At 41.9% G+C, this 15989-nt stretch overlaps 1 protein-coding gene across 3 annotated transcripts in view; it reads left to right on the top strand.

Annotated features, from left to right (window-relative positions):
- ASPH (aspartate beta-hydroxylase) overlaps positions 1–15989 on the top strand; it is a 216116-nt gene that overhangs the window by 196629 nt on the left and 3498 nt on the right. For all 3 annotated transcript variants that reach the window (XM_058528764.1, XM_058528762.1, XM_058528763.1), the window contains 2 exons: positions 2976–3067; positions 3429–3562. In XM_058528764.1, the coding sequence (XP_058384747.1) occupies positions 2976–3067; positions 3429–3562 (226 nt within the window). The remainder of the gene's footprint in view (positions 1–2975; positions 3068–3428; positions 3563–15989) is intronic.

The raw sequence follows: 15989 nt of genomic DNA, 5'->3' as shown, positions 1-15989 counted from the left end.
GATTATCAAAATCTATTCATTGTTTTTTAAAACTACATTTGAACACTTATTTGTGTGTGTATGTGTGTGTGTTTGCGTGCTCATGTAAACATGTGTGTGTGTGTATACTCACATGTGTATTTGGATAAGTATATATATATATATATATATATATATATATATATATAGCATTTTGATTTCATGGTCTTTTCTGCTAAACAGTGTGTTACAAAGAGTAAGCCTATAGGTGTAACTGAAATGTCCATGTGCTTATCAATGCCTTAGAAAGGAATTCCCTGAGCCTCATTTGCTCCTGGAAAATGGAGATGCTGTTGCATGCCGAAATGCATGTTAGAAGTGATAGAGTTGTTAGAAGTGATAACACGCCAGAGTGACAAGACAATAATAACTAGTGTCTGAGCTCATCAAGAATAGGAAATGGTTCATATTCAACCTAATAATCCTTGAGCTGATCCCAGGCCCAAGCACGTAGACGGGGCTCCAGTATATGTGTTCAATGAATTAATATCTCAATCTATCCTCAAAATCAGGAGTATCGAATTTTATCTTTAAGGCTCTTTACAATTCTTTTCTTGAAAAATCAAGTTAATCTGGGTTAACAATAACTATACAAAAGTAAATCCGTTTTGAAGACTCAAGAGCACGTACCGCACAACTTTAGCTGCACAAAATAAATGGAGAGGATGATAAGCAGTCCCGTTTACGTTCAAGGACAAATAAGCACAGTCGTGTATCTCAGTGTGCCTTCAGAATGGTTTACACATAAGAGAAAGAACTGCTTCAGTAATATTTTCAAGGATACGTCAATCAGAAGAGAGATCACATGATTTCAAGTGCCTCTGTCAGCTTTTTGCCAACAAGAATTTTATTTATTTTATTACATAATAATCATCCATTGTGTAATAATAACTGTAATGGAGAGGCAGTCTTAGGTCATGGTTAAGAACATAGACTCTGTGTTCAGTAGGGCTGGAATTCTTCCTCTACCACTTACCGTGCGACCTCTCTGTGCCTCAGTTTCTCTTCTATAAAGTACAACACTAATAGCGCCTCCCTCACCAGGTCTTGTGGGCATCAGATGCATCACTCTAAGCACATTGAGTGGTTCCTGGCCTATGGTGAGCACCATGGAACTGTTGTTGCATTCTTAAATCCTCATGATCACGTGCGAATAGTTAAAACAACCAATGGCAATTCACAAATGTCAAGCATCTACTACACAGCTTTTTCCCTTACAGAGAATCTGTGTTTACAGACTAGAAGAGATCTATGTGTCTAAATAGCTAGAGGTGCTCTCTAAATCAGTCCTGTTCAAGTGGCAATCTGGTGACACAATCCATTGGTTACCCATTCATTACCTATCATTTAGGTAAGACACACCTGTTCTCCAAGTGGCACGTGCTCAGCCCTTACCACTGTGCCTGTGGGAGCTTGGTTGCTCCTGAAGCCACCAAGCTTCACTTAACTGAGCAGCACAGAACCCAGAAGTGGGGACTCCTACCAAGCCATCCCCAGATCCTGCGTGTGGGAAGACATGGGAAGCTAGGGCTTAAAAATGCTTTATGATGGCGTATACAGGAATCTATTTGGTCTAACTGACATTTATCATTCAACTCATTTGGTGTACTCCATTTAATAGCTAAAAACAGCAACTAACATTTTACTCAAGAGGCAAAATATAACATGGGTATAAAAGTTGTTTTTTAAAATATTGAGGTCCATTTGACTGAGGAGAATACCTTTAAGTTAGATTCTTTGTAACTCATTTTATTCTCAGTATATCATAATCTTAGAACACAACTAACATTAATTAAATAAAATTAAACTCAGCTTTAGATGTAGCAGGCCCTTGTAGGAATCTGGAATAGGGAATTAAAATGTATTTTGTTTTATTCCTGTTGTTTCCTGCATTGTTTTATTCCTCCATGAGAGCAAATGATGCTGTGTACAGTGCTGAGCACATCTTCCCTAAGAAACAGTGATTCTGTAGATGGTGAAGAAATTTGCATAGTCCAGGAAGCTTAAGACTATGTCCCAAAATCTGTGTTCCTGACACAGTCACTCATAGAAAACATCATCTCTCCAAGACCTCCTCTCTTCATTTAAATCCTTTTCTTTGTCAACATGTAAAGGATGATCTGTATGTTGAAAAATACATTAAATTCCAATTAAAAAGAATGTTTAATATAGTCTTAGAAATGCATTTTTAGGTTAGAAATATAATGTAAGCTATTTTCCTTCCTTTGCGGGTGTGAGTTTACTGTGGCTGCTGTAACAAATTACCACAAACTTAGTGGCTTAAAATGATGCAGATTTATTATCTTTACGGTCCTGGAGGTCAGAAGCCTACAGTGGTTGTCACCGGGCTAAAATCGGAGTGTCATCAGGCTGCACTCCTTCCAGAGGCCCAGCCTCTAGAGTCCACCCACATTCCTTGGCTTTTCCTAGTCCCTTCCTATCTTCAAAGCCAGCAATGGCCAGTCAAGTCTTTCTCATTCTGTGTCACTCTGACACTGACTCTTCTGCCTCCCTCTTCCACTGTGATTACATCAGTCCCATCTAGTTAATCCAGGATAATCTCCTTATTTGAAGGTCAGCTGATTAGAAATCTCAGTGTCATCTGCGACCTTTATTTCCCCTTGTCATGTAACATAACATATTCATCGGTTCCTGGGCTTACGAGATGGACATCCTTGGGAGCAGGCCATTATTCTGCCTGCCACGGGGGCAACAATGGGTATTCGACGCATGCCTTGTCCATTAGACATCTTTAGTCAGATAGTCCAACACTGAGTGGAGACTGCTGGTCTCTGCCAGTCGCTGTCTAGTGGAGCAAGACGCTTTTGTCTTGTGTTTGCTCAGCCTTCTCGTTCCTGCAGTGAGGATGACAATGTAGATCACATATGGTCAAAACGGGATGAGTTCAAGCTTTTCTGTGATTTATTTCTAACATGGCTTATCATTTATTGTTCTAGGAAGAAAAAATGAAAATGCCTGTAAAGGAGCTCCTAAAACGTGTTCTTTACTAGATAAATTCCCCGAGACAACAGGATGCAGAAGAGGACAGGTACCAAGAGTGTTTCAGTGCTGGCAAGTGCACAATAAGTTATTAGGAATAAGGGAATGCTGACGTTTACGAAGAAATGGTTATTTCCTTTGTCCTAGTGAATGCCTCTTTTTTCACTCTCTTTTTAATGAAACATAATTTTGTGTGTTTGACGTCAGAATTGAGGGGTGGAAAATCGTTTTGTGAAAAATGGGAGTCCTTATTTTTAGTTCCTTCACAAAGAAATAAGATGAGAATAGAAATTCTGAGTCTTATAAAGGCTCTAATCCAGATTGACGGTGATTTTGTACTGTCACTTTAATTCAGCAGTTGCCCCACACCTTGATAAATGGATGAAGGGTGTATTATATTTTCTGCGCAGATCAAATATTCTGTCATGCACCCAGGAACTCACGTGTGGCCGCACACGGGGCCCACAAACTGCAGGCTCCGAATGCACCTGGGCTTGGTGATTCCCAAGGAAGGCTGCAGGATCCGATGCGCCAATGAGACCAAGTACGTTTCCTCCCATCGTTTACCCTCTTATTCCTCACCCCCGAGGATGGATGCTCGTCACAACAGAGCTATGTTCGCTTGGATTTTTTCTCTTCCTTTGTATCTGAAGGAGACTGGAGCGGGTGATCCCGATCCAGACTCTTTCGCCTGTGTTCCTTCTTCATACTTTCTGTTGGTCTGGAGACACTCCCCGGTTGCAGGGCTACCCTCCTTGACCATTTCCCCCGAGCACGCTCATCTGTTCCTGAGCCTTCTTGCTTCGCTTTCTAGATGGACAGACACGCGTGCAGAGTCAGCTAACTTACGCTGAGCCCCGCATGTATTACACATTGTGCTTATGGCTTTACAGCTGGAATTATTCATCTATACAAAGAGTCCCCCTCCTGAAGAAAACACCGCGTCATATTTATGTGTTTTGCTGTATAGGAGACAGCAGAGTGCAGTGGAAGTGGGCTGCCTTTTTCAGATCCCAGCTCTGCCGCCTAATCCTGTGTAACCTTGGCCGGTCACTAATCCCCTCAAGCCTCAGCCTCCTTACTTATAAAATTGCCAATGATACTATCTGCTTTTCGGTTCTGTTGTACGGATTACAAGAAATAATGCATACCAGGCACTTAGCCCAGGTCCTAGCATGAGTCGGGGTGTGGTGAATGTTAGGGCCTCTTCTCCCCATGCCTTTCCTGTCCTAATCCTATTACTCCCTTCACCTGGAGTGCCCATCTTTTCACCCATCCAAAATAGACCTGTGACTATGATCCAATTTAGTTTCATAAAAAGGAACCTCTCTTCTGACTTCTTAGACTGTGTATAGTATATATTCTCAGTAATCTTGTTCTTTGTCTTTCAGTGCTTTTTATTATTAGTATATATTAGCCTCATCTCTATGATTGAGCTATAAGCTCCTGGAGAGCAGAAGCCAAGTTGTTGTCTTCTTATGCATTTCTCATGGTCCTTAGTAGAGGTCTGGTGGAGGGGAGTGTTCAGAGGAGCGTACTGTTGTTCATTTGGTTATTGCAGACACCTGCCTTCCCTGGGCGTGGGGCCTCAGCACCGAGTGCTGTGGGAGAATCAGAGATGAATCAGATGGGGGCCTTCCCCTGCCAGCCATGTCCAGTCGGGGAGGTAACACAAGCTTGAATGTCATGAGTCATAAGGGAGACACAGCGGGGCTGGCCCCGTGGCTTAGCGGTCAAGTGCGCGCTCTGCTACTGGCGGCCCGGGTTCGGATCCCAGGCGCGCACTGATGCGCCGCTCGTCGGGCCATACTGAGGCCACGTCCCACATACAGCAACTAGAAGGATGAGCCACTATGACATACAGCTATGTACTGGGGCTTTGGGGAGAAAAAGGGAAAAAAAAAAAAGGATTGGCAATAGATGTTAGCTCAGGGCTGGTCTTCCTCAGCAAAAAGAGGAAGATTGGCATGGATGTTAGCTCAGGGCTGATCTTCCTCACAAAAAAAAAAAAAAACCATGAGAGATACACAGATAAAAATGCTACAGTGGGTCAGTGGGCAGGTAGCTCATTTGCTGCTGAGGTTTGGGAATCTTGACAGTGGTGATTTTTAAAGATAGGAAGGATTTGGACGTTGAAAGCTGGGCTGGGAGAGAAGGGCATTCCAGGCTGAAAGAACAGCATCTGCAAAGGCACAGAAGCCAACATTACAGGCCACATATGAGGAATATTGAGTGATTTCAGCAACCAAGAGTGTAAGATACTGTTAAAAGGTAAACTGATGTGCATTAAATTTTTTATGAGTTTATCTGAGCCACATCGATTCCAATCAGGCAGCATCAAACTAAAAGCCGTTAGGAGCAGTCCACCGACAGGAGCTAGGGGACAGGTTTTTACAGAAAAGATGCTGAAGCAAAGCAGAAAAATTATTTGACTGGTTCTAGCATCAGCGGCTGCTGTATTTGGGATTTGGTTGTTTGTGATTGGTTGTTCTTAAGTTTCACTCTCTCAGATTCGAGTGCATTAACTCTGGCTTAGGTTTTGGTGTGCTTGTGTAGGCCACCAAGGTATTGGAGCCACCTCAGTCTAATAGCCTCCTTATTTAAATACTTTAAGAGTACATATAGAATAAGGTTGGAAAGCAAAAGAGTGGATTAGAAGCTAAATCATAGAAGGCATTGAATAGCAAACAAATGGGATGAGACCTTTGTTAGGAAGTTATTCTGGAAGCTCTGGGTGAATCCTATGAGGGGAGATGGGAAGAGGAGTTAACAGACTGTCACAGCGGCCCACCCAAGGAAAGCTGGACTTGAGATGCTGGAAGGAAAGGGAGAGTGAGGAGCAGATGCAGGAGAGATGGTGGAGACTGAGCCAAGTGAATCTGGAGTGTGTGTGGTACAAGGGAGGGAGAAGTCCAAGATGACTTCGTCGTTTCCATTTTGGTCAGTAGGAGAGTGGTGATGCTTTAGCAAATATTGAGAACTTAGGAGGCATGAGGCAAGCTCAGGGGAGTGGATAATGAGTTCAGTGTTTGTATGTATCTTGTTTAAGTTGCTGTTGGAACCCATTGTGGAAATGCCTGGAGTCGCCTGGATATAGAGGCCGGGAGCTCAAGAGAGAAGTCAAGTCTAGACATAAAGGTTTGAGAGGCAGACTTAGACGGAGGTTCTAGAGGCAGCTTGAGAATCCGTGAACCCTCTACATTTAGGAGGCAGAAAGAGAAAGGAGAACCAAGAAAGAGATGGGGCAGCAGAGGGCAGAGTTGGGAGGACCAGGAGGAGGAATCAGAGGTGGCTGGACAGGGAGAGGCTTCTTCCGAGATGGAATGGATCTTGTCAAGCCTTTGAGAACTCAGTTTGGGTCTGCAGGGTCTCTCTGCCAAGGGGAAGATGAGCAGGAACATGGCAGGGGACCCAGGGGATACAGAGACGAGGTGGGGGAGTGCTGGGGAAGGCAAAGATGGACAAGGCCAACTCCTTGAAGATCCAATAAGAACCATGGGGCATTGAAGATGGAGAAGAGCACCACGCCTCATTCCTTAGTACTACCTTAGGGTTTTAATCTTGTTCTTTGTTCTCTCTGTCTCTGTCTCTCCTTCCCTCCCTCCCTCCCGCCCTCTATTTATTTATATTTTAAAATCTCCTATCTGTTCTGCTTGTAGATACTTGGAAAAAAAATCACTAGATAAAAATTCACTTAGAATCAGGCAGGGAGAGGGAAATGTAGGGAACTGATCCTAGTCATTGGAGACCTGAGGTGGTGAGAAGCCCAGAGTGAAAGAATGGGTGTGACAGTCAAGAAGGGGAACAGGTGGACGGCGCCAGAGGCTTAAACAAGAGGCCGGGGAGGGCTCACAATGCAGAAGTGACGCTGGGAGACCTGCCCCAGCAGCACACCCACAGGTGCATCCCCACCCCAGGCTCCCAGCAAACACCTGGTGCCCATGCTTGACAAAGGAAATAACGGCCAGCCCCTCCACTCAAGTTTAAAACGTGATGAGGTTAACTGTCCTCGCCTACCTGAAGGAGGGAAGGGTTATAAGCCTCAGTCTTGCAATTCACTTGGAGGGTGATCTTCAATAAGAAGATTAGCTTGGCAGCCCCTCAGTTTCCACTGTGCTGAAATACAATCTACTTCACCTGACGGTAAGTACCCGCTGATAACAATAATTTTCAGATGGTGTATTTTGCACAGTGATTATTAAAAAGTACTTGCCGCCCACCTGCATATTGTTGAGCCAGGGAGGCAACTTGGTAGAGGATGAAATGCTTCAAGTTCTCTCATCCCTGGAGAGCAGGTAAGCATCAGTGCCTTTCCGTCTCATCACAATTGCTGGTCAGCATCCTTCTCCATGTCCCTCCTATTGTACCTGCTTTATGTTGCGTTCCGTTCTTATCCTTAATAGTCCTTAACTCAAGGGTGATTGTATCAGGCTAAGTACTTCATTACTATCAGGCTAAGTACTGCATTACAAAACTAGTGTTTTTCATAAGAGAAATGGGTCAATTAAAGTACTGTGTAATGCTTATAGTGAAAATAGCTAGATATCTGAATAGCATATAAACTCTAAGGACAGAAAGACTGTAATATGAAATCTGGAAGTTTCATGCTGTTATGGTAGTGGTACTATTAGTGTAGGAAGAGAAGCACATACACCAAGAAATCAGCCTTCCTTGTGCTAGACAACAGGAAACAATTTTTCAAAGTTTCTCACCTTCCAAAAGAGTAGCTTTCTTTTAGCAATTTGTGCATTGTAGTTCTCAGGTATTAATAATCACATTGCTATTTCTCCAGTGCTGTGCGATTCCTGCTAGTGTGCATGTTGTTAAATATTCCATCACTGCCAAATAGCACAGCTCCTTCTATCTGAAGACAAGCTTGCAGATATACAGCCTTCCATCACTATAAATAAAATGACCATTTAAAATTAATAAATGCTTTCTGATTATAAAACCGATGCATGTTCCTTATACATCATTTGTAAAACACGGAGAAATACAATAAAAGAGTAAATATTATTTTTGGTCTCAGTACTCAGAGAAATTGCCCAGATGCTTTTCAGTATCTATACATGTATATTCATGATGATGATGATGACGATGATGAAGAACACAGTGATAATATATATTGTGCCTTCTATGTGCAAAGCACAGCTCGGAGCACTCTCTATACATTAACTTGTTAATCCTCGCAACAATGCTATCAGATTATTACAATCTGTATTTTACAGCTGAGAAGACTGAGGTATACAGGTGCTAAGTCACTTGCCCAAGGTCACTCAGCTTAGTGGGTATTGATATTTGTATTGGTTTCCTAGGGCTGTCATAACAAATTACTACAAACTGGATGACTTAAAACAACACAGATTTATTCTCTCGTAGTTTTGGAGGCCAGAAGTCTGAATCAGGCATCAGGAAGGTTGGTTTCTTCTAGAAGCTCTGAGGGAAAATCCGTCTCTGCCTCTCTCCTGGCTTCTGGTGACTGCCGGCATTCCTGGTGTTTCTTGGCTGGTAGACGCATCACTGCAGTCTCTGCCTCTGTCATCACGTCACCTTCTCCCTGTGTCTTCTCCCCTTCTCTTCTTTTATAGGGGCACTTATCATTGGATTTAGGGCCCAACCTAATCTAGGATGATCTCATCTCAAGATCTTTAACTTAATTACAACTGTGAAGACCCTTTTTCAAGTAAAGTTACATTCACAAGTTCCAGGTGGACATACTTTTTGGGAGGCCACCATTTAATCCACTACAATATTGGAACCAAGCTTTGGTCCCAGGCAATCTGGCTTAAAAGTCTGTGCTCCTAGCCTCAACCACATAGCCCCGCTATATATAGGTTTTTGGGCTTTTGGGATTTTGGGATTTTGTTGTTGTTTCTAAAATTAGGATGGCTATACAGTACTTATAAGGTTATCACTTGGAATGCTGGTTTTCATTTCTAGACAACAGGGTATCCAGTAGAGAAAGCAACTGTGAAGTCTCCGTCCCTGGGCCATTCATTGGTGTCACCCCTCACAGGTCATGCTTTGTGGTCTGTAAGATAAGCCTGTTAGTGATCTTGATCCAGAGCTGAATGAACTTGAGTCAGTGGATAAACATGCCCCTGGCAAGTGGGACTTCATCGTTACCCGCATGGAGTGGCCGAGTTGTGTGAGCTCTGGATGATCCCAGAGAGGAATTCTTTCTTTCAGTATCCAAGAGGGCCTCCAAGACGTGCTGGAACTGGGCTGAGGGAAAGAAGGGTGACCGTGAGCTCTCCTGGAGACCCAGCAGTGTTGCCTGCGAAGTGCCAGCCTGAGATGTAGGACAAGACCCATGTGTGGCCAGGAAAGCATGCGTTGGCCTTAGTGTCAGTGACAGACTGAAGAAGTGACCTGGCAATGCCATTTAATTCCTCTCTTTATTGCTGTAGAAATAATGGCCTTTTCCCACATACCTCAAGTATTTTATAACATATTTCTTTTCATTAATTTCTTAAGTTTCCAATTAGGAAGATTGTGTGGAAGACTTGCTAAAATATTAACAGTCAGAGAGACGCTTAGTTTTTTAAATCCACCATGAATTGTTCATAGATAATATTTGTTTTGTTTTCGTAAAGTGTCCAAGAAGATAAGTTTTAAAATTTTTTAATCACACTGTAGAAGCAGTGAATTACCACAGCATTTAGAAACCAAATATTTTCTCCTCTTCTTCCATCGTTTTTCGCTTGTTTCCCTGAAATCATAGATCTTCTGTTTCACAAAATCTACCCATCTTCCATCCAAATTGTAATGTGACCTTATTCACAAGTCACCATTCAAGCCTGCCCATCTGGGACTGTGGGACAAAAATGGCATTTTTAACTAGATGGAATGTGTTCTTGAGGGCTTGTTATTGGATAGTAATGTTTTATCCTCTTTCTTCTTTCACTTAAGCAATTTGGTGAATTAAAAACATCAGTAGTTTCTTTACCCCTGGTCTGGTTAGCATGGTGTGTTCACGGCTATTCATACACACAGACACATCTCTACAGGGAATGGCAGTTCCCACACTGAAAAGCGATTGTGTCCAAACATTTGTTTGTTGAAGTGATAGTTGAGAATTTGGAGAGGTGGAATCCATTTTCCTATGGCAATAATAAAGGATGTGCAGGTTCCTGGGCCAGCCCCCAAAAACTTCTTAACTCATGATCCTTTTTAATAAGTCTCTAGAACCAATGACTATTTATAATAATGTTTCTATGGGAAAATGCATCCCCAGTTTCTACTTCAGATTTTAACATTATGTATCTTCATAAAAGCAAATTAAGAGCACTGAAGTCACATGACCTGAGTTCAAATCCTAGCTTTATATCTTTGTAACTTTAATCCTGGCTGTGAAACTTCAAATAACTTGCATAACCTCTCTAAGCCTTGATTTCCTCATCTGTAAAATGGGAAGAATAAAAGTATGTCTTTGTGTGGTTTTGAGCATTAAAGTAATCCATATAAATGTGCTGAGAACTGTATTTCCAAGGTACTGTGTGGTAAATGTCCTCAGTATATTTGAGCTTTTATTGTCCTCTTGTCTGTTTGCTGCAGAAATGGGGACTTCTGTCCTTTACATTCCAGGGAGCGAGACCAAGCACTCCTACAACACTGGAGGTTGTTCTTGTAACCTGGAGTGTGTACTGTGACAGGGCAGAGGGTGGGGCTTAAAGGAGCTGGGAAAGAGGAGTGAAATAGGAAGTCGAGGATGTGGGAGGCCAGGGCTGCTGGGGGGCGGTACAAATACAGATGGAGACTGTGATTTGACTTGTGTGATTTGGGGCTGGGAGAGATGCTGGGAAAGAAGGCGTGGGAGGAGCACAGCTGATGCCTCCCCGCAATTTCTCCTTTTTTTCCCCCCACAAGGAAAGATTCGCCCTGAACTAACATCTGTTGACAGTTTTCCTTTTTTTTTTTTTCCTTCCCCAAAGCCCCAGTGCATGGTTGTATATCCTAGTCGTAAGTCCTTGTAATCCTTCTATGTGAGGCGCCACCACCGTGTGGCAACTGACAGCCAGGTGGTGTGGTTCCATGACTGGGAACAAACCCAGGCTGCTGAAGTGGTGAGAGCGCCAAACTTGAACCACTAGGCCATCAGGGCTGGCTCCGCCATTCTCCTTTTGCTCCCCATGCCCCCACCCTGGGACTAGAGATATGGGAGAAGGGGCAGTGGCATCCCATTTCTGCAGCCTCGTGAGTTTTCTTCTCCCCCTTCCCTTTCTTTATTTTCCTTTTTCGGCTTTCTTAGCTGTGTTGCAGAGCCGTCTGCTACCGGGTGACCTAGAACCAAGAGGAGGAAGTCAAAAGCTAGAGATGGGGCCGGCCCTGTGGTTCAGTGGTTAGGTTCAGTGTGCTCCATTTTGGCAGCCTGGGGTTTGCAGGTTCAGATCCCAGGTGCGGACCTACACTACTCATCAAGCCATGCTGTGGCGGTGTCCCACATACAAAATAGAGGAAGGTGGGCACAGGTGTTAGCTCAGGGCCACTCTTCCTCACCAAAAAAAAAAGCTACCGAGAGCGACAGCAGGGGGGTGGAGAGCAGGGCTGAGTCTGGAATCCCCAGGCCTCCTTGGAAGGGAGAGAAGCCCTGTGGCAGCCTGGCTGGAACAGCTCTCCCCAGGAGCGGCTGTGACATCTGCTAGAGGGGCATCAATACAGAACCTGTCGGGAAAAGAGATTCTGTGTGAAGTTAGCCATCTTTTATTGAAATTAATATTTTGACATTAAACAAAATAGCAAATACTATTCTCAGCAAATACCTTTCTCAGAGGAAACTTGTTAAATATATCCTATGAAATGTAGTATGAAGACTGAAGTCCTAACCAACAGCTCAACTCAGAGAATTAAGAGAATTTTAGTGCTGAAAGTAGCCTTAGAGGCCATCATGCCCACCTCTGTCTTTACACATGGGGAAACTGAGGCCTGCAGGTAAAGTGCTTTGTCATAGTCACATGGCTAGTTAGCAGCAGTCAGAACGAGAACACAGGTGTCCTAGCGTCCAGAAAAATGCTGTCCAGATAGATATACAGTGTGAGAGAGAGAAAGAACGTGTGTATGTTCCTGTCTGTGTGTATTGGGAGGAGAGAGAGAGAGGAGGTGGTAATAATGCAGTTTTACATTTCAGTTCCAGTCTGTGCCCGGATTTCTAATGCAGCCAGAACTGAGGGATCTCAGGAGATCAGAATTAGTAAGAGCTGTGTTAAGTAGCCTTGTTCCTGAGCTCTTGACCCTTGTCTGCATTCCACTCAGCCTGTTTAAATGCCCTACAGGCCACCTCAGCATAGCAGCTGTGGGCACTAAGAGTGGCCCCTGGTACCGTGACCTTGAACTAAAGGTTTGGGTTGTGATGAAGCAAGTCGAGTGACTTTCTGCTTCTTCCACAGAATCACACCATCACTGCAGACGTCTGAACTTGCTCCCATGAGATTCCCTTCCTGGAAAATTAGAACCGTGTCATTTGCCTGCCTCAGAACATTTGAGCAAAGGTCACTGAGATGTGATCTATGAAGTTTTTAGGAGGAAAACTATAAGCACCTAGTATCATTACTTAGCATTATTAATATTGGTGGTAATTCTATGACAAAATTATAGTTATTAGGTATGTGCTGCCGTTGTTATATCATTATCATTAATTATAATTATAATAATTTGAGCAATTGAGGAATTATATAATATTGCTTTATCTTGTGACCGGATATTCTTTATCTTTTGGCAAACCAGGGAGAGGCGTTCTCATCATGGTAAGAAATTCTAAAAGTACGCCAAGGTAGCTGTCCAGAGGTGGGGTCCAGCTCCCCATCTCCAATCCTGCTTTTCTGAACCCTCGGAGAAAGGCTGTGCGAGCACCTTCAGGAATCTTCTTTCAAAGGCTGCCCTGAAAATCTTTTCTCCAGAGAGCCCTTTCCTTGTCATAATTTGCACATAACTTAATCATATTTGGTGGAACTTTGCTCACAAAGCAAGTGGCCTGAAAGCTATTTCTTTGCATTGCAATGAGAGTCTTTGTTTTTTCTTCAGAAGAGAGCCAAAGACCTTTGACATCTTTATGCTCTGTCTCTTTTTGTTGTGTAAAACCCTTGTCCTTTCCCAGGCAGGTCATGTGTCTCTAGTTTAACCCCAAGTCATTTCATTCTCCAAGTCCCTTGAATAGGGTTTTATTGTCCTTCCCTTTTCCCCTTTTAGGTTAATGAGGGCTGCATTTTCAGTCATTCTAGTTCTGCTGGGTGATTGAAAGACACCATTTTTTAAGTATTCAGAAGCAATCTACATTTGAGAATCTACATTAAGTAATTGAGTATCTTTACTATTTTCTGCGAAAATGTGTGAAAGAAAATGGGAGTGCAAATATAAGTCTAAGAGGACACACTTCTCCATGATTTTTATGGACCTAAAGGAAGCCAGACCTTTGGAATACCTCCTAGATTTTTTGTTAAAAAATTGTTTAATCGATGGTTTATACTAGTCCATATTTCACTTAAAAAAGCTGAAAAGCTACAAACCAGTGGTAACAAGTTCCACTTTTACAGGCACTGGTGTCCGTGAATGAACCAGTGTGTTCCAGCACCAAAATGCTTTTTCCACTTTACAGGGAATTTAAGTTAATGAATGAAATGCTCAAGATTTTTCTCCCACAAAGCACTTCCTAAATCTTTGGCTTTCTTATATCTATCAGAATCTAGTGAAAATGTCATTTTCTGCAATCTAGAATGTTCTATTGAGTTATTTTAACTACTTCCTGTATTTTAAATAGGTTCCAGATTCTCTGCCGCTCAAAAAACGTTGAGAATCACTTGTCATTGCAGCACAAAATATTTCACAGATTCTCTTAAAGATTTTTGGTATCTCACTCCCTGGGAAGTTTTCAGTTTTCTCAAATGAAGAGAAATTTGAGAAAATTCATAAGGTAAATTCATAAGGAATGACGCCAAGGCAATTTTTGGTAATATTCTACCACTTCCCAACATTATCACCTCTATCTTTTATCTTTTTCCTATTTTTTCTATATTTTCCTTCCTCTGTTTTATATTCTCTTCCATTAATTGAATATCTATTATTTGCCGACCATATGCTTATCCTCACATCAGTTATGTGGATGAAGATACAAAGGCTGAAATATGCTAAGAAAGTCACCCTCAGTCACCTAGTCAATGGCAGAGCCAAGAGCTTTAAATCTGCTTCCCTTCAGAGACTGTGACTTTTCCATCACGCTGTAGGGTTTCTCTCCCCCTTTATCTTCCACCACATGCTCCCCTTTGCCTCTCCCTTTTTTTCTTATTTCATTGTGGTAAGATACACATAACATACCATCTTAACTATTTTTAAATGTGCATACAATTTAGTGGCATTAAGTACATTCATATTTTGCTACCATCATCATCTTCCATCCACAGAACTCTTTTCCTCTTGTAAAACTGAAACTCTGTACCCAGTGAACAACAACTCCCCATCATTCTACTTTCTATCCCTATGAATTGGGCTACTATAGGTACCCCATATAACTGGAATCATACGATATTTGTCCTTTTGTGTCTTGGTTTATTTCACTTAGCATAATGTCCTAAAGGTTCATCCATGTTGTAGCATGTGTCAGAATTTCCTTCTTTTTTAAGGCTGAGTAATATTCCACTGTATGTGTATACCACATTTTGTTTATTCATTCATCTGTCAGTGGACACTTGGCTTGCTTCCATCTTTTGGCTGTTGTGAATCATGCTCTGAACATGGCTGTATGGCTTTTCCCTTTTGAGTGCACTTCCCCCCCTTATCTTCTGCCTATATTGTAGGCTTGTCAGGGGTACCCATTTCACATTGCTTAGTCCCACCCATAACACTATGACCTGGAAAATGACCACCTATCTATATAAGCGATGGACCATTTCACTTCCTTTTTTTGTCTTTTTTTTTTCTTAGCTTTACCTTTCTTTTCAAGTTTGGTTTTACATGGTAATGAATACCTGTTCTGTTGTTTGCTCCTGAGTCTATATATTTCTGTCCTTTGTTACACTTGAATAGAACTCCAAAGAACTCTTTGAACCTTCAGAGGAATTGTATCAAAGAGCCAAGCAACACATGTTTATTGAATGCAATACATTAGGCTAGGTATGTGAGACAGCACACAAGGTTAGGGGGGCATCAGAATTGAGATTTGGCTCCTGACTTCAAGGAACTTTTAACTTGCAAATATTCATTTACTTGATCAGCTAATTTAAATAATTTGGAAATGTTACTGTTAGATTCATTCCATATGTCTGGGATGAATTTTTCCCACCCCTCCAAGACATTAACAATGACTGGAGATATTTTGGGTTGTCATAACTGGTGGGAGTGCTACTAGCATCTTGTGGATGGAGGTCAGAGATGCTGCTACACATCCTACAGAGCACAGGACAGCCCCCACAATAAACAATTATCTGGCCCAAAATGTCAGTAGTGCCAAGGTTGAGAAACCCTGAAATATGTAATATTACTTACTTTAATGTTGATTAATCACCTAGTAATGAATAAAAAGACACAAATCATTTTCCTAAGGAAAACTTTCTTATGATAATGCAGTAACTTGAAATCAAGCTATCATTTTCCAGCCTATAATTTTAATTATTTGCTAATCCAGGATATAAAATTTCAAATGTTTGAGTGGAATTTTAATATCTAAAGAAAATTTTCTAGTAAAAATTTCATTTTAAAAGCATAACTTAGCATTTAATATGTTGGCAATTAATTTGGGAAAAAAAAGGGAACATTAGCATAGTTAATAAACTTTTTTTGAATTTAAAAGGCATTGTGTAATTACTCCTGCATCTTTCTCTCTGAACTGCTTTATTTAGCAGTTCAGATAACTGCTTTATTTATTCTCCCTGAACACTATATGTAGATCTCAGCTCCTACACAGATATTTTATGAAATAGTGCTATTAGCCCTAAAGGATGTTTTGCAGGATTGATTTAAAATATTCCATGGATAACCCTCTT

The sequence above is a fragment of the Diceros bicornis genome, chromosome 33 (genome assembly GCF_020826845.1).
Source record: "Diceros bicornis minor isolate mBicDic1 chromosome 33, mDicBic1.mat.cur, whole genome shotgun sequence".
In the NCBI taxonomy this organism is placed as follows: domain Eukaryota; kingdom Metazoa; phylum Chordata; class Mammalia; order Perissodactyla; family Rhinocerotidae; genus Diceros; species Diceros bicornis.
This window is presented reverse-complemented; position numbering and strand designations above follow the sequence as displayed.